This window comes from Dermacentor albipictus, chromosome 1, assembly GCF_038994185.2.
Source record: "Dermacentor albipictus isolate Rhodes 1998 colony chromosome 1, USDA_Dalb.pri_finalv2, whole genome shotgun sequence".
NCBI lineage: Eukaryota > Metazoa > Arthropoda > Arachnida > Ixodida > Ixodidae > Dermacentor > Dermacentor albipictus.
Genome location: NC_091821.1, coordinates 425515427 through 425535351, shown reverse-complemented (window position 1 = coordinate 425535351; position 19925 = coordinate 425515427). Strand labels below are relative to the sequence as shown.

Below are 19925 nucleotides of genomic sequence, written 5' to 3'. Positions count from 1 at the left end.
TGGGTCACTTGTTCAACAACAGAATATACTTAAACACCTAAAGGCCACAATCATACTGCTAGAACTGTACATCACTTTTTGCTCCTGAGATAGTACTTGGTTGCAGACACACCGATTTTAATCTATTTCTTGAGTACACCAAAAATATCTGTCTGGCACAATGTAGGCTGCTCGACCTCTGCGCTAAAGAAGTTCAGCGGAGCTGGGAGGAAATATTGCGACATAAACTGACACCAATACATCCTGACACCATTGTATGATTATTGTGTTTCTAGAAAACAACGATCGTAGTCTATTCGGGAATAAGCAATCGGAGCCTGCATCTAACGCCTTCGCAACAGCCACGTCGCCATCATACTTCTAAAGATGGTTGTCGCGACCTCAAATTCTAAGAGACCTCTGGCGAAAGCCCAGCGAAAAAGTTTATGGGGCTACAGTCCACTATTGAATATTTCGAATCAGGGGTCTGCGAATATTTGAAAATTCTCTTGGCGGTTGAATAATCTTTGCTGCTTCATTCGCATTTGTTTCAAGAATTCATAGTTTGAAGTCATTACACATTCGTTCCGACCGAATTCTATCAGGTGTACTAGGAATTGCACAAGAGAGAAAAGATGCACATGGAGGCTTCCGATTGATTCTGCTGTGGGTATTTCACGTTTGTCCGGCAGTTAAACTGGAGCCCATATTCATAAAATCTTTTCAAGCTACAAGTGTATTTCAAAGCAAGGCAAAGCCCATTGTGACTTCGAACGTATTAGCAAATCGACCAAAGGCACACATCACTTACAAAGCAACAGATTTCGTCCACAGTTTTTTATCGAACTTCTTGAAATCACTTCTGCAAAGTAGTGTTCGTCATCTCCTGCAGCCTACTGATCGGATGCATCAACTTAAGGAAAAAAGATATATTATTTGTCAACGTCACCACGTTTCCATTCTTCTATAAAGATGATCAATGATAGAACTCTATCAACATGCAAGGTGTGTCTTACTGTCATTCATGCTGCACCAGATGCGATCACTATTTCTTAGTAGAACTAGTAGCAGTAGTAGAAGAAGAATACTACTAGTTGTAGCAGTAGTAGTAGTAGTAGTAGTAGTAGTAGTAGTAGCAGTAGTAGTAGAAGTAGTAGTAGTAGTAGTAGTAGTAGTAGTAGTAGTAGTAGTAGTAGTAGTAGTAGTAGTAGTAGTAGAAGTAGTAGCAGTAGTTAGTGGTAAGCCTAACGGCATCAGTAGCAAAGCTTTGAGAGTGCAGCAGCACGCTACTAAAGAAGATACACCTTCTTAGCTGCTGTTAGGGAACCAAATTGTACCCCTAGCATCCACGTGCCGAATCAAGAATGAAAAAAATTCTTGGGAGCACTTCACCATTTCAAGGCTGCAATACTTACCGTCGTCAATAGTAAACGACGTTACATCGGCGGACGGTCCTGGCTTGATGCGATATGTTATGTTGCGTCTGTAATGATTGTCAAACGTTTTTGAAATGAATTTCTCACATATAGACAGGGTTGAAAATTTAAATGAAGCTGCATCTATAGTGTAAAATATTGCATTTCTTATTCGTTTCATGGTAATGACGCGCAATCAGCAATTCTATAAACAAAAGAAATGACACGTACGACAGTTGCAGCTTTTGTGCTTGTTTTTTTTAATACAGCTACGCATAAGAAACTTCCCAGTAATTTCAAAATCGAACGCAGCCATCGTTTACTTATAGTTTTATAATTGAGAATGCATGCGGGAATGATTTTATATTTTCGTTCTAAACACTTCCCTGCGACTATTCTGCAAGCAGACATACCTTACCACATAATATATATATATGTATATATATATATATATATATATATATATATATATATATATATATATATATATATATATATATATATATATATATATATATATATACATATATATATACACTTATATATATATATATATATATATATATATATATATATATATATATATATATATATATATATATATAAGTTATATTATGAGAAGTCAACAAATCCTGACACCAAGGACAACATAGGGGAAATTACTTGTGCTTAATATGTGAAATTATGGCACGATAAACTAATGGAAATGAAAGTGGATGAAAAAACTACTTGCCGCAGGTGGGAACCGAACCCAGAACAACCGAACCCACAACCTTCACATTGGTTGTGGGTTCGGTTCCCACCTGCGGCAAGTTGTTTTTTTTCATCCACTTTCACTTCCATTACTTTATCATTACATAATTTCATTTATTAAGCACCAGTAATTTCCCATATGTTGTCCTTGGTGTCAGCGTTTGTTGACTTCTTATGATATGACTTATAAAAATTGGGCCACTCGGCTAACCCCCTTTCTTCTTGTATATATATATATATATATATATATATATATGCTTTGTCGCTGTCCGTTAATTCTCCCGCCTGATTTCAACTGCCATTGTGCTAAATAGGACTCAGCCAGAGCATTCTCAGTATCATCAACGTCGCTACGGAATGCTCGAAAGCACATCACGCATGTGCTACGAGGTTGAAACGGTACCGACATTCGTCGTAGAAGCACCGTCGTCGCCTCGTGATGGTTCACGTCACTGGATTAACCCGTACCGCAATCGTCTCACCGTGCAGTCACCTTATGTCGCCAGTGTGGCTCCTCCACGCTGCCGAGACAACTCTAGCAGACAAGACGCAATCATCACTGTGCACTGCCATCGCTCTGGAGCGAGTCTCGAGTACGTGTCGCTGCATCCGAGAGCTAAAAACTATTGTTACAAGGCCTCTTTCAAGCTCACGCAGGATTTCTCATCAATACTATTATTTTTAGAATGAACAGTTAACGTCTCAGGTACCCTATGCCGGCAACAGACCACTAGCTGGCTAATCATTTCTCATTGTGTTTGCGAAGCTGATGCTTACCTCTTCATTATAGAAATTTTTTGCACATCGAGTCCCTCTGTGCTCATGATATGCGGCTGCATTATTTCTTGGGTGTTTGGGACTGTAGCAGAAATTCAGCTTGGGGCAGCATGCATGCTGTGTCTGCCAATTTCCGGCAACACACTCTATAGCTTCATTGTACAGCTGACGCGTGCTCCCTATTTGAGTGTTCTGCGGAAGGGAGTGTAGCTTTAATGTTACATAATAGCAGTGGCTTAGGCTGTACCCGTAATAGTAACGTGGCTACAGTAGATCCCGTCTACGGATTCACGCGTGGTTAATAACGCATGAGTGATTCGATCCTAGAAGCCCTGGAAGAGTATTATTATAATTTAAGTACACCACCCTTGCAATAATGCCAACAGCCTTCACAAAGGAGTGTAATGTCTCGCTTTTTGTGTAATGCACCGAGCATGTTACTATCAATCTCGCGGTGGTGTATTTGTCGATTGAGATCTAACCGCGTAATCTATGAAGAAGCCTTTTGTGGATGAAATCACTAATTATAGAATATATCCCTTATCGGTATCATGTGTATGCAATCGCTTCAAAATGAAACAATCTTGTTTCTAGTTATTATTCTGGGTTTGAGAATATAGCCTACCTTGCACAGAACAACAGGGAATTGTGTTGCTGCTGTGACTAGACTGGAAATTGTCTCAAATAGAATTTTTTGAGGCGTTACTGTCTTTTTTTACAGACACTTCGAATATCAACGCAGAGCTGCTAATATTCTTGAGTGCAATGTGGCAGTAATGTCCCGAGCTTAGCATCTCGGGTGTCATCACTGCTACCTATAATCGTCGATCGGCGGCCATTTTTCTCCATGCACGCAAAGTATGGCTGCAAAATATTTACTTAAAATTCCACGCACCAAAAAAAAACAATCTGACCAGAAATTTCTACATAAGCTGCCTTATGTAGGAAATCCTGCTAAATACATCCTTCCTGTCTATGTTATTTGTTTTCAAGAAGAAGGTTTCTTTAATTTCCTTCCTGGGTTTGGCATTCGTCGAGGTTTCCTCGCCGCATATATGTCTTCGTATACATAGAAAACGTGGACCTGTCAACTACCTGCGGTCTAGTGTATGGCCTAGTAGGCCACTTCGATCCCTGGGTTTTCGGAAGTTTGGGAAGCAAAAAAGAGACTCGAAGAAAGGGACATCACTAAGCGGTCTCTTGTTTTGCTTGCGGTGACTTCCTAAAATCATGAATCAGTAAATGGCCCACAGCCCCACTCTGCGACGATAAATTGGTATGAGCCACTAGGTACGTGCCCATTCTCGGCGAGTACCCTGAATGGATGTGTCACTGCGACGCAATGGTCCTGAAGTCTTTAATCTATTTAGATAAGTGTCCTACTCCTCTGCCCATGAACCTGTTATAAACACTCTTCTTTTAACAAGCCTCATACATCGTCTTCCTCTTCGCTACGCATACAGCTGATAGCTACGATGACAATGCGGCGCTTGTGTGATGAGCTGCTACTGCTACCTCGCTTAACCAAAAAGCTTCACGTCAGTTAAATTCCAACAAGGGCCTTTGGTTGACGTATTTTCGGTTTTCTTGACACAGCCTGTCGCAATACCACTCTACGATTTGCATCATCAAAGCTTACGGTTGGCGCCCTCCAATGCCGTTCACAAGTAAAACGTAAGTTGCCTGCAGTGGTTCATCGCTGAAATCGGTTCGAACTGCATATACACAGTTGAGCTCTCCATCAGCGTCTGCATCGTAGATGGCCATGGCGTACGGGAAAGCTCGGAGAGTCTGCAATATAAAAAACACTACTAACAGTCGTACATGTCGAAAACAAGTATTCTGTATGACCGAGATCCATCGCCCATGTCTCTTGGTACCCACTACGCATGTCCCCAGTGTTTCGTTGCCTGGAAAAAAAAAGAAGCACTAGCACTGGCAAGGACAATAATTTCTAGAGAATTCGGCCCACTTTAATTTAAATGTGTAGTACAAATTTGGCGCTCTGTAAAGAATTACCTTTATGTGTAATGCACTATAAAATTTTCTTACTAATTTCTTGCTAATGGTACTTTGACCGATTACTGTTAAACTCTCATTTGACGAAAGTTGTTAAATATGCCTTCGCCTTTCAAGTGTAAAAGCTATCAAATTATCGGTAGAAAGATTTAAGCATGCATTGTAGAAATGTTTAACAGTGCTATGATGCATATGAATATTTATCTGAGCATTTTAATATACCATGCAACTGAATTCAGCTCGATTCTTCTTTGTCTGTAGTAAAGGATAATTACTATCCATACGAAACAGCAACATCGTCTAGCTATTGAGAATCAACTAATAAAATGCGGGCACAAGGAAACCTGCGCACCTTGAAAGCGTCTGTGACACCGTGAACCAGCTGGTGCTTCGCGTCACTGCGGCCGGGTGGTAAAGCAAATACCGACGCGGCCATCGTAATGAACACTGCCTTAGTAATTTGTGCCATTTTCCTGTGAAGAAATTGAAAAAAAAAATCACTGCATCATACAACGCAAAAAAAACAGTTAAGACAGTTTCAGTGTCAGATTTTATATGAAACCCCGAAAAAGGTTCCCTGCTTCTTTGCGAGCACCAACGAAAGAACAAATGCAAATTTTAAGAGAATGGTGACTCTCCTGTTGGTGACACACTCAGAAAGTGTGAAGTGTTGATGGCGTTTAGCAGTTTCCAAAAAGTAATATTATCTGCAATATTTCGAAGTGTCCTAAAACAGCTATTGGAGGCACGGAGTCCAGATTTGTTGAAATTGAAGAGCATTTTAAATGTAATGTGCCACGAATCTATCACTTTCCTGGTTGTGAACCGGAACTCAGTTTTTATCCTACACACCAGGCTGGTTGTTGCCTTTTCCGGTGTCCTTGTTGACCTAAACTAGCTAACTTGTTTATATTTGGCCAAAATGAGAGGCACGTACGTTATGGCTTATGTGTCTACATAGTAGATCCGATACTTTCTTTGACTATGTGACCGCCTTTTCCATGCTAAATATTTGCAAAGTGACCCAACTTCTAATAATAAATTCTGATTCTGATAGCTGAAATTGTGTTGGCTGATTATGGCTTTTGCAAGAAATTACGTATGCAATTATTCCTGACCGTTGAGAGTGCGTTCCGAGCGGCGCAAATTTTAGGCCCCTGCTCTGCCGTCACGTTTAGTGGCATCGAGATCAATATTAAGGATTCTTGAGAGGAGGACGTTTAGCAAATATGTATGCGAAACTAAATGCGTGTGGAATAAGTACAGATATTGCAATGCATTTCTTCGCCAAATGTTCCTCTTGAAAACGAAACTTGAAATGTTATATGCCCATTGTGCGCTACGTTGTTCAGAATTTAAAAAAATTTACTTTGAACTACATTCATATTTGATGAAAACAAGTGGCACGTATATGTTCTGTATACGCAAATTTCAGATTGGTGGGTTTAATCAAAATTGTTGCTCAGTTGTTGGTTGTTAATCGGACTACATGGACTAGTGCAATTTGTTTTCGAATAAGTTTTTTTTCGCCGGAGTCTTCATTATAGGGCCATTTCTACACGTCCTCAATAAGGTAGCACACATTCAATATTGAAAAAAAAAGGAAGACGCTGTTGTAATTCCAGTACTATTTCGTCACAACAGCACGCCATGCAAGAACCTGTCGTGGATACCAAACAAACAAATTGACGTAACAGTTATCCGTTGCTTTTAGAGCTGTTAGCAAACGCTTCCATCAGTACTCTGACTCTGAGAACTTCATTTCAAGGTAAAATGCTTGATGATGTACTAGCTACATTCTCAGTGAGGAGAACTCTCAACACTCCCGTAGCTGTCGCGGCTATAGATTCGAAAAGGAGAAAAATAAGAAGTCATTGACAACACCTCCGGAAGGCTGAAACATCTAATAAGTTTTGCTTAATTAAACCAATTTGGCCATGAACAACACAATCTCGGGATTCCAATGTCCTCTTAAGTCTGATGAAAATACGACACTCGTACGGCGCACGCAACCACTTGCTGACTCACATTGAACCTCGCATCTGTGCGAAATGTAGCTGAGAGGTTGACGGTCATCCACGTCATACATGAGGACCAAGAAACAGACGCTTACAGGAAAAAACACTTCCCTCTGACTTACAGACAACATTCGCCTCGCTATCTAGCAATGTTAGAGTATTAGAAACAGTATTAGATGTTTTTCAATGACGTCCACTTGCTACTCGTTATCAGCGCAAAGAATTCCTTGCGCGGCCTATCTTGAGTAGCCACTTTTTCAATGGCAGCATTATGCACAGCGCACGCCTCTAAGCCCTTACTCTGGGAGGGCCCTGACGAGGCAGTAGTGCTTTAGATTGTCACATATTTTTATAGATCACTTGTTCGTAGCATGTCATTTATTTTCGTCCAACATATAAATGTACGCAGCATACAGCCCTGTAATAGTTCTGCTTAAACGAAGATTTTCGCATTTTACAGGGAATGCTTTTAGGCCACCTTACAGCAACGTTGCATATACCTTTTCACACTGACCTCCACATCGAATGCATCATACCACTGCCTGGCGCTCATTGGCCTTCCATGGCTCTTGCGCCATAAAACACCATTATTCATCATCATCAACTGGTACAAACTTTGCAGTCTTGTCTCTTGTATGTTAGAATGTCCTTTAAGAACATCGCTCTTTATTCCAATGCTGAAAACAATCTGCTGCCTCAGAAATAAGTGCATGAATCATCGCGTACATTACACCAACGCAAAGCATTAGAAGGGAGAAAGTGACCATTACATTGGAACTAAGAATCTAAACCACTAAAGTGTTCCTTCTTAGCGCATGCATGAGGACAATCACGGTCTACTGCGCTCTTCAGTGGTGCACCTGGCTCTATATATTGGAGAATTTAGCGCCAGACGTTTTCAGCATCAGCAGTGGACACCGTCCGGTAACGAGCAGAAATATTACAAAATAAGCTATATGAATCCTGTAGGTCTCGGGAGACAGCAAGTTAACATGCCTGAGCTCTGACGTAAACGTAGCAATGGAATCTATTTGGCAATGCAACATCTACACCAAGTTCCCGCGGAGACAAAATATTACAATGCCACGCTAGAAACAGTTTTCTTCTGAACATTCAGTGATATTAAGATAAATGTCACTAGTAGAGACTATTCAAGTTTTTTTCTTTCCGATAATGACTTGCGATTAAGGCATAATTCCTGATATGTATATATCAATTATATTTCTGCTGTGAGTCATGTCTTGTATATGAATTGAGGCACAGTTTTGCGGAATGCGTTTTAACGTATCCAGCGGTAATGGCTGTGGCTCGGTAGTGGAGGACGGATTGCAGTAGGAGACGCGAGTTATCTGATTGTAAGCCTTGACATGCCCAAGTTGGGTGGTACTTATCTCGCTCTATCACTGGGACTGAGCGGTATAGACACGCAGCATCCAGAGTTTAATGCGACCATTTCCACGTTGAGATCACAGCCGCTGTAAGGGTGGCCCCGGCCCAAAGCCTTCTAAGCAGACCTTCCTGCGCCCCAGTAAGGTGAAGAGGGGCCGGGAGGCGGCAAACGCACGTCATTCTAGTTGAGAAAGCGCTGGTTTCGGGCTACAGTGCCATATTACATCTTTACTTCTTTGCATGATGCGTGTGTCTTGTTGCACTGGAATATGCCTTCAGATGTCTACTGTTATGTTAAACTTCAGTGCTCAGGGCCAGTACTGTCCTGCCAGACCCGGTAAACAACTCGTATAAGATCTCCAACAACACTGCAGCAGCGCCTTTTGTTGAAATTGCCTTGTCTATGGAGAGAATCATTTGCGAAGGCGTGCCCAAGAATAACAAATGCCAGAAAATGCGTACGGGCTCCGGAGAGCTAAATACGCGTATTTACAGAATTACATAGCTGGTCCCACGCTGTTCTCGTACGATTTTTCTCCATGTGTGTCCGAGTACGTGTGTGTTTGCATGTGTGCACCAGTGTGTCCGTTGGTACATGTGCGTGTGTGTGTTTAGGAACCAACCAATATTTCGCGAAGGAGCAATTTTTTCTGAAGTATGGCATGCAGACAAGGTATTACATGCACGTTACACGCGACGGGGTGTCAATGCTTGGCGAGTGTTGTGCGACGGAGTCAGCGCACAGGTAAGGCCGGAGAAATCGTTCAGTTTTAAGTCGATTCTACGTCTGTCTTACATCTTTGTTTTGGCATCTGTGTCCTTTTCTTTAATGACATTGCTGTACGCCTCAGCAAGGATCACAAAAAGTTTTACGAGCACATGGTAGGCAAAATTAATGTATTAAATTTAAAATCAGGAATTTTCTGGATAAACATTTCGCGTGTCCACGTTAGAGCTTTTGCATACTTCTGGTGGGTTTCAGCAATTTCTAGGATACTCCACCAGGTGGATCGTAAACTGCTGGACTACCATTGTAGTAGGTGCTTCTCAGATGAAATTTTAATAGGCAAGTACCAAACTGATTTAAAGAATTGGGTAATTTGGACACTACTCGTCAATAATGCTATTGGCTTTCTTTGGGAGCTTCACTCACTTTGTGGCACACTTTTAGGTACCCGACCCATTTCACATCTAATTTGGTCACTGGGCGTGTGCTACAGCATTTCTACCGCTTCGCAATTCAATGACAAAATACAGGGTGAAATTTCCCAGGTGTGCGGCAGAATCGAACTTGTGTCGTGTCTATTTAGATAGTTTTGCCTGAATGCGTATTCCGAAGCGCCGGCAGCGGCTTTCGCGGTGCCGTCGCTAGATGGCGTAGCATGTTCTGAGAGATGCGCGAGATAGAAGCCCCGCTTCTCTGCAGGCGGTTCGGCGGCGGCAATTCGCGGTGTCGCTACATACCTTAAATGCACATTCCATAAAAGCCGATAGCCATCCCGATATGATTTTTCTCAGATGATTCTTATAGTGACAGGCTCTTTAATTTCCAAGTCGTAGTGGAGAGAAGCTCGCACACGACTGTCTCGAAAAACAGTGCTCTTCCATTGAGGTTGCCCATGGTTTCGCGATATTGAGTCTGCCGTAACACAATATGAAATACACGATTGTAAATGTTTATCTACTGCAAAAGCGCCGAGTTTCTTTTGTTGTATAAGTGAAATCGTGAAATTTAGCCTAGTGGAGGAACTCTTTTGGTGTCATGTTTCACTGCGACAGCAGTTAGCAGCTGGAACGTGGGTCTGCTGTGTCCGTACAACCGTTGCAATACGTTGTCGTCGTCACGACAATATCGTAACCATCAAGTCGTTGTTGTCGCCATGACCGCGTTGTTGCCGCGAGGCCACTTTCTTAACCTTATGTTCGCGTTTGCCATATTGCGAAGAAAAACAACAAAAATAATTCCTGGCTAATCAATCAGTCAATCAATGTCCCTAAAACCATTAGTACAATATTAGGCCCCCCATGTAAGCAAAAGTGCTTGCGTGTGTGCCTCTCTATAGGATCATTGTGTTAATGCTAAACAAACACTCAAAGAAAGAAAAAAAGTAGGGAAGAAAGAAATGGTCATCATGCAACGAATGCGAAAGTCAAAACCAGCTGATACAAGCACTAACACATTTTAACAAGAGTACACATGCGGCATGAATACGCATGGATTGCACCCTGAGAAATGCATGGAATTAACATTAAAGAAGGGGAAAAAAGGAGATGAATATGTTTATATACGGATTAACTGTTAACTTTGAATCAGTACCCTAACATTTACTGATCTTATCAAAGATCAGTCTCAGTGCTTATGTTAAATGAAGTACAAAGGAATATAACGTACCCGACATACTTTATCGTAATTGTTAAAAATACGAGGCATAACAAATTTGATAGAACTGATGCCCCTGCGACAATGACTAAGCAGCCTGACAAGCTAATCACTGCCTGGCATGCGGCGAAGTGAGCGATTTTGAGCGCCACGCAGACTCTGATAGGCGATACTGTGGCCAACTAAGACAACCTAGGGCGCATCGCGAAGACGTTGCCGTTCCGATAATGTTGGTGTCCGCTGTCAAAGATTGCTCATGTCGTAAATGATTTCAACGCCAGAGAAATCGCTAAAGTCAACCGAACAATTTGTTGTAATTATAATACGTGACAAAAAATCATTTCGTTGATTGTGGCTCGTGTTTTGTCTACTACATTCATTTTTATGAAAAATTTGGCACCGTGGAGAAACCGGACGCCTCGATCGGCAGTACAAGGCGATATATACTGTATCGTCTAGCGGAATACTTTATTAGGCTATTGGTGATGACGCATGAAGGAAGTAGATGAAAAATTCAAAAGAAAGGATATATACTGATCCAACCCACTCGATGGAGTCTACGTGAAGTGAAACCATAATGAAGCTGTCATTAAATTGCTTCACAAGTAGCGCCGATGCGTAGAATTGTGCTTACTTTCAACTTGGGCAACATCTAATCTCATGCTTGTTATTCGCATGTTTATTTTTCACTACCACAGAACACCCAACTTCATTTAAGAGGAAGCTTTAGCTCGAGCCCAACTCCTACGCGGCCTATTCAAATGTATTCAAACGTAACACGCAAAAACGTTTAAATGTTTTTGTTACGTTTGAATACATTCAAATGTATTCAAACGTAACACGCAAAAACGTTTTTCTGAGATAACCCGTGGACCCATTTTGATGAAATTTGTACCATTGGGGGAGAATGATAAATTCTAGTGACGGGTCGAAGCGGAATTTCCATCTATGGTTTGAATTTTGTTAAAATATTTTTAAAGTATTCTCAAGCTCGAAAAAAATAGACGAACGAAGTTTATAAACAGATAGCTGTGCATCAAAGACGGTTAACACGCTTCTGTGAACGGCATCCATTAGCTCGATCAAAGCGGAAAAAAATTGAATGTTGAATCAACTCAAAATTGAATCAACGCGAATTTTACGTTGCGTACAAGTGTTCTGCAAAAGCTGCATTTCCATATTTCTGAATTTCTTTCGATTTCATTGTAACATAACAATATTGTCCGCATCAGATGTACTATCATTTTCAATTCATATCATTGCGATATCATTTATCTTTGCGTAGTTAAAGAGTTGTGAACTTGATAGATTCGTTTTCTGAAAACGTTTTATTTCTGCAAATATACAATAAAAATTGACGACCGCAATAAAAATTCATAACCTGCAGTCACTTTAAATTTAGTGTTTTTCTTTTAAATGCACCAAACTTTGCCAAATTTGGTGCGGCAGTCGCGGAGAATATCCAATTCTATATTCATGTGTATTTAGATAGGAGCACTCGAGCTAAAGCTTCCTCTTAATGTAATTTCTTGCTAGTGCTCTACACCGCTCACAGGTTATGGCGAAATGCATACTCCAAATAAGGCGGGTACACAGTTTTGGATGTCGACGCAGTAGTGTCGTCAGGCCCAACGCGACGTATGATGCTTGTCGAGGGATTAATGATGGTGACAGCAGTACACAGCGAAAAGCACGACACCTACCAAGCAACATTTAGGGATTCTGTGTATCTTGTGTGAAAATGGCATACCACCATCTTGGAGGGCGTTCGATGTGTGCCAAGAGCGGGCACATGCCCATTAGCGCATATACATATGGCTAAATAAACACAATTAAAACAAATTAAAAAATAGCCTAAATACAATAAACTATTTTAATAATATGTCGCGGTTCTCTAGAGATACATAAGGCCCGACATTATTTGTTCAGACTCTGTAGAAATTTATATTTTTGTTACGCAGACGAAAGGACCGTTTACTTGCCCTGCTGTGTCGATCAGCATACATTGCCCATACAAGCCCGTTTACTGGCACTGTCATTAGGCGAACATATAAATGTCGTATTTTCATTCTTGTTTTTGCCCTATGTATATCTGCGAAGGTGGTGGCGTCGAGCCTAGGTAGAGCACCGGGCTCCTAATCTGAAGGTGGTAAAAGCGGGTTAACCGAGCGATCTAGATGGGATGGAAACCACGAGATGTCATATCCTCCTTCGCTGCCCTCCCGAGTTCTTTGAAGTGCTTTGTTCACAATGCTGTTCGCCTGTTCAGGCACGAGGGCGAACGAGAAGGATAGAGCCACTGTGTGCGAGTCCGAGAAAACTATAGGGGGAACTTTTGAGCTGTGAAAGGCTAGAGCCATCGCCACTCCCTCCGCCACATGGGTCAACTTCGTATAGACAGAGGCTGCATTAACCAGGTTACCCCCGCGTTTACAATGGAGACAGCGAACTTATGCCCATTGTCATATCTGGCAGCATCCACTAAGAAGGCACCTAATTTCTGGTGACTGATATGTTTAAGGACTGACTTGGCTCTCGCTAATCTCCTACACTCGTTATGCACTGGGTAGATGTCTCGTGGGGCGGGGTCAACCACGATACGAGTTCTGGTTTCCCGGGTGAAGCTAACTTTGGTCGTCGGTTCATGTCTGGATTGAATACCCGCTTCTTCTAAAACCTTGTCTCCTGACTTAGGGGGTGATAGTCTCATTATTTGAGCCACTGTGTGAGCTTCCATTAGCTCATCCATGGCGTTGTGGAGTCCTAGCTGCAGCAGCTTCTCGGTGCTCGTGGACTGCGGAAGGCCGAGCACGCGCTTGAGGACAGTTCTGATTAGGGAGTTGAGTTTGACCTTTTCTGCTTTACCCCAATTAAGGTACGACGTGATGTAGATAACATGACTCAGGAAGAATGCCGGATAATCTCTGAGTTGATTGTCCTCTTTGAGACCGCTTCTTCGATTTCAGACGCAGGCTACAAGCATTAGCACATTACTAGCCTGTCCAGTGAGCCTGTTGAGGGCCATTGAGTTACAGCGCTTGGCCTCAACGGGGAGACCAAGAATTTTGACGGAGTCTATCCTCAGTAGGGGATGTCCACTCTTAGCTCGAGTTTCTATCGGCAGAATTTCCAGAGGCGCAAAGTTTCTGAACCTAATAAGTAACCTAGTCTTTAAAAGACTAGGTTGCTTACATCTTAAGCTGCATCTTGCTCTTCAAGAAACTAAACTTCTTACGTATAAAACCCTCATTCGCCCCATCCTCCAATATGGCTGCGTTGTATGGAATCCATACAAACACTGTGACGTCGAAAAACTAGAATCAGTGCAAGAAAAGGCAGTGCGTTTAGTTTGTAGGAGATGTGACAAGAAATTTTCACCGTCTAACTCTCTTCCCTTACTTGGCCTTACTCCTCTTGCAGAGTGTCGCGAACTTGAATGCCTAAAATTCCTTCACACGTTGATCCATTCTCTTCTCGTCTCCTCCCTATATAACCATTTGGCTTTTTCCCAACCTTGATGTACGAATAGTCACCATGCGCTACATATCTCTACCTTTTTTGGCCACGCTGATTCCATTAAACACAGTCCCTTTGCATCAACAATTGAAGTCTGGAATTCATTACCGGGCCACAACCATTCGTTAGCACTGAAACAAATCGCGCAAGGTTCTTCATAAATGTTTGTATCTTTGTTGTTCATCCTACTTCTGCAATAGCCTCACTGAGGCTGCAGTATGTATAAACAAATAAATAAACCATTTTCTGGACTGTCGGTATAACAGTAGCTCTGACTATCCAGGGGAGACTTCAAGGCTTCTGTTTGAAAAAATGTTTTCCGTAGACTCCAACACGCTTTGTAACGAGCGTTCAAGCACTGCTAGCCAGCCGCCTGGTGCCCAGATTGTGATGTCTGCATAAATGGCCTGACCCACATTCGGGATCGCAGCGAGGCGACAGGGAACATGTGCAAGGCTATATTGAATAAGATTGGGGAGAAGGCCGAGCCCTGTCCGGTGCTGCAGGTTCCTAGTGGTAGGGTCGCCCCGAGACCGCGCCTACTCGGAGGAGTGTCTTGCGATCCATGAGGAAAGATTTGGCGTATTCATGAAAACGCTCACTCAGTTTAAGAGATGAAATCTCCGTCAGGATGTGTTGTGAGGTCATGGAGAGGCCCAGTGTGAGGATCCCTCTCACGTCGCGAGTAAGCTTATCAACGATTGCTCTGTTAAGCAAAAGCATAGCCCCCCTGTTGGAACAACGCCTGTCTAAAGTCGATTAGGTTGTATCTAAAGAGCTCCTTGTTTTCAATATGTTCGGTAATCCTCTTATGTATCGCATGCCCCGCAACCTTGGCGATACATCATGTAAGGGAAATGTGGCGTCGTGACCAATGGGAATTCAGGTTCGGTTTCGGTGCTACAGAGGCCAGATTTTTCGCTGAATGGGCCATTTCATGCTTTCACATCAAAAATACGCACGACCACCAAGCTTGTTATGCCCGCGAGATTTTTACGAATTTTAATATTCACAGGTCGGCCAGCATGCTTATAGTTCAAAGCCCACGACAGGTGCTCAAAGCGCCGTTGCCTATAGCGCAAAGTAATTGGTTGTACTGTTATATGTGTCTCCCAAAATGAATTTTGTTCTTGTAGCATGCCGAGTCGAAGGTACCGTCATTTTTAAATAAATTCTTAAGGCGGCAGTTTTTAGTCCAATACTTCTGGCCTTCATGACAGTGGGTGATGTCTCATCAAATATGTCATCATCGTCATCATCATCAGCCTAGTTACGCCCACTGCAGTGCAAAGGCCTCTCCCATACTTCTCCAACTACCCCGGTCATGTACTAATTGTGGCCATGTTGTTCCTGCAAACGTCTTAATGTCATCCGCCCACCTAACTTTCTGCCGCCCCCTACTAAGCTTCCCTTCCCTTGGAACCCAGTCCGTAACCCTTAATGACCATCGGTTGTCTTCCCTCCTCATCACATGTCCGGCCCATGCCGATTTCTTTTTCTTGATTTCAACTAACATGTCATTTACCCGCGTTTGTTCCCTCACCCAATCTGCTCTTTTCTTATCCCTTAACGTTACACCTATCATTCTTCTTTCCATAGCTCGTTGCGTCGTCCTCAATTTCAGCAGAACCCATTTCGTAAGCCTCCAGGTTTATGCGCCATACGTGAGTACTGGTAACACACAGCTGTTATACACTTTCCTTTTGAGGGATAGTGGCAACCTGCTGTTCATGATTTTAGAATGCCTGCCAAACGCACCCCAGCCCAATCTTATTCTTCTGGTTATTTCAGCCTCATGATCCGGATCCGTGGTCACTACCTGCCCTAAGTAGATGTATTCCCTTTGCACTTCCAGTGCCTCGCTACGTATAGTAATATGCTGTTCTCTTCCGAGACTGTTAAACATTACTTTAGTTTCCTGCAGATTAATTTTCAGGCCCACCCTTCTGCTTTGCCTCTCCAGGTCAGTGAGCATGCATTGCATTTGGTCTCCTGAGTAACTAAGCAAGGCAATATCATCAGCGAATCGCAAGTTGCTAAGGTATTCTCCATCAACTTTTACCCCCAATTCTTCCCACTCCAGGTCTCTGAATACCTCCTGTAAACATGCTGTGAATATAATTGGAGAGATCGTATCTCCCTGTCTGACGCCTTTCTTTATTGGGATTTTATTGCTTTCTTTGTGGAGGACAACGGTGGCTGTGGAGCCGCTATTCATATCTTCCAGTATCATTACATATGGCTCATCTACACCCTGATTCCGTAATGCCTTCATGACTGCTGAGGTTTCGACTGAATCAAATGCATTTTCGTCATCAATGAAGGTTATATATAAGGGTTGGTTCTATTCCGCACATTTCTCTGTCACCTGATTGATAGTGTGAATATGGTCTATTGTTGAGTAGCCTTTAAGCAATCCTGCCTGGTCCTTTGATTGACAGAAGTCTAATGTATTCCTGATTCTATTTGCGATTACCTTAGTGAATACTTTGTAGGCAACGGACAGTAAGCTGATCGGTCTATAATTTTTAAAGTCTTTGGCATCCCCTTTCTTATGGATTAGGATTACGTTAGCGTTCTTCCAAGATTCCGGTACGTTGGAGGTCATGAGGCATTGTGTATATAGGGCGGCCAATCTTTCTAGGACAGTGTTTCCACCATCTTTCAACAAATCTGCTGTTACCTGATCCTCCCCAGCTGCCTTGCCCCTTTGCATAGCTCCCAGGGCGTTCTTTACCTCTTCCGGCGTTACTTGTGGGATTTCAAGTTCCCCTAGACTATTCTTTCTCACCTTATCGTCGTGGGTGTTACTGGTACTGTATAAATCTCTATAAAACTCTTCAGCCACTTGAACTATCTCATCTATATTAGTAACGATATTGCCGGCTTTGTCTCTTAACGCACACATCTGATTCTTGCCTATTCCTAGTTTCTTCTTCGCTGCATTTAGGCTTCCTCCGTTCCTGAGAGCCTGTACAATTCTATCCATATTATGGTTCCTTATGTCCGCTGTCTTACGCTTGTTGATTAACTTAGAAAGTTCTGTCGGTTGTATTCTAGCTGTAGGGTATAGCTTCCCAAGTGTGCCGCACTCATTTAACTGTAGCTGCAGTTATACTACAGTTATAAGTGTGCTTAACATTATAACATTCTTAACTGCCTTATTCATTTACATCGCTAGTCCTCGATGTGTGTTTTTTGGCTGAATGTATGAATGAATACTTTGTGATGTCTGTGAACGCTTGTTTGGATGACCAAAGTTGGCTGCTATCTTTGGTCTCTCATATACAATGCCCGATGTGTCGGCTTATGAGCGCTTTCATTTCTTGTCTTTTTTCACCTGATTGCTATATCTCTTATTATTTATGGTTATTTGCGTATTCTTGTACATAAACTCACTCATGTAACAGTCCCAAGAGAGTGATACTATATAAAAATAAAAAATGCACCAGTGCTGGCAATGCCTTCTAGGGAATTATACTGCCAAAAGCAAAATGTATCTGAATATCAACTGTGCAGAAGTTTATGTTTCAAGCGTATGATTACTTGTGAAAGTGAAGTTTTCTATGCCCCTGCTGGGTCGGCATATTGCAGAATGACGTTGGCAGGTCCTGCAGATGGTGCAGTGTTGAACTGGGCGGATCACGGAAATTACCTTGATCCAGGACACTGCGTAAACCCCATTCTGGTGAATCTTCTGTGTCGAGTAGTAGGGGTTTCTGCGTTTCGCCAGATTGCCTAGTCGCCACGTAAGCACATGCTACAAAAGACATTGAAGCCTATGAATTGTGTTATAGTATCTTTTTAGCCGCGTCATGCAAGCTTCGCTTGACATAGGTTCTACAACGTCCGTCGCCTCTGCGTATCTTTTTGTAATTTGTTTCCCTTAGTCTCCGGAGACGGTCTCAGTTTTTATCTCTCTTTCTGTAGCCGATTACTATCCTCTGTTATATTTTGACACGTCTTACTTTTGCAAGAAAGTGCACAGTAATGTAAGCAACATGTAAAAAATAAAAAAATGACAACCTTAAAAAGCCTTCGAGCTTTCTAGTCGCCAAATTTGAACTTTATCATTATTGCGCCCAATCGGCATCTTCAGTGGACACGTACGCTCTATACACAAAATCTGCCACTTTGGCTAGTAACGCAGCTGTATGAGCGGCAGCCTTAACTGGAAGATATATTATTGTGCGATCTATTTGCATATAACATATCCCTAATGAACAAATCCCCCAAGTTGGAGAGTAGTGGTGTCTTTATTAGATATCTACGGACGTAATACTGCAGAACCAACTTGCCATTTCAATTGAAGCAGGGTAGTCTGAATCGCCTTACTGACGTATCGATAAAAAAAGCAACTCCCTTACCTTGGGTTTAAGTGTCGTTATCAATGTAGCCCTTGCATGAAAAGGACGAACCAGCACAATGGGTGTTTCTGCTGTTCCGTGACACAGCCTTTAGCTTTTTCAAGCTCTTTTATGACTATTTCGACTTCATTGTTACTTGAACGGATCGAGTGACGTGTAGTACAAAACAGGCATTCCGCATCCACTGTGCCCTGATGCAAAGAAAATAAGAAGTGCACAAGCGCTAGCATACAGTGGCTTGTTGGTAATTAAACACATCCTTTAACCCCCCGCTGAGATTGAAATTGGAAATGCCAGATTGTAAGCAGCTTTTGTATCACCTCTGACCGGTAGTCAATTAAGCGGCATCTCCTATTATATATGAGATCCAGTTCTGCGTCGGAAGGCAACAACATGTCAGAGTCTAATCTTTACATTTTGACATACACTTTGCACTGTTTGAACAAAGCATGCATTTATATTACTCGGTGCTTCAACGTAAACGCTTGCGGTATGTGGGTTTCCGCATTATCTTTATGTGCTCTGCTGCCCTAAATGTAAAAGAGACATTGCTCACGTTTTGGCTACCTACAGGGAGATACCGAACCATTACCGACTGAGGACGGTCCGCTTTCCCCCACGCACCCATCCCTTAATAAATAGCAGGCGGTGGCATGGCGCCTCCTTCAAACCAACACGCATTCAAACTTTGTCACCTATAATCACTATCATCCAGAACAATATCCCGGCAAACGTAAATTTTCTCAAGAAAGGGCAAACCTGTATCACAATATCTGGGCCTGCCCTCGGGCGCCCCGACACGGCCAAAAAAAATAAGCATGGGAACCAGTGGCAGACTGTCCTGCTCAGCTCGGCCAGGAAGACCAAGTCTTGCCGTTCAGAAGGCCGAGGAGGCCTCCAGAGCCGAAAGGCTTCTGGCCACCACTTAAACGGGGTTGCTCTCCCCGCCCCCATTCTGCCGGCTACCTGAACAAGAGTTCTCTCTCTCACTCTGTTTTTTTTTTATATGAATAAATCATGGCATTCCCACGTTGTTTTTAGAGACCGAAACACAAAAGCACACGCAAGTATGTCTATTAATAAATCCTTGTGCTCAACCTAGTATCCAAGCCAGTCAAATGCTTGGGACCTATTGCCTGTTCGCAAGTCTAAAGCCGCAATCAATAAACAATCGTGTAGGCCCCCCAGTACACTGACAAAGCGCCTTGTTGAAAGCGTGTTCTTTATGGAAATCGTCATTTGCGGTTGTGTTTGCAAGTATCAGAACTTTAAGGAACCACAACCAGCATCGGAAGATCTAATTCACCAACTA

The 19925-nt window shown here is 42.5% G+C and overlaps 1 protein-coding gene across 1 annotated transcript in view; it reads right to left on the bottom strand.

The window, feature by feature from the left end:
* The window catches only part of LOC135896556 (uncharacterized), a 32474-nt gene extending 13736 nt beyond the window's left edge, over positions 1 to 18738 (bottom strand). The window contains exons 1-4 of the mRNA XM_065424989.1: positions 18614 to 18738; positions 5296 to 5416; positions 4564 to 4715; positions 1395 to 1462 (exon numbers count right to left, since the gene is read on the bottom strand). Coding sequence (XP_065281061.1) covers positions 1395 to 1462; positions 4564 to 4715; positions 5296 to 5412 — 337 coding nt within the window. The 5' untranslated portion in view covers positions 5413 to 5416; positions 18614 to 18738. The remainder of the gene's footprint in view (positions 1 to 1394; positions 1463 to 4563; positions 4716 to 5295; positions 5417 to 18613) is intronic.
* Between the last annotated feature and the right edge of the window lie 1187 nt (positions 18739 to 19925).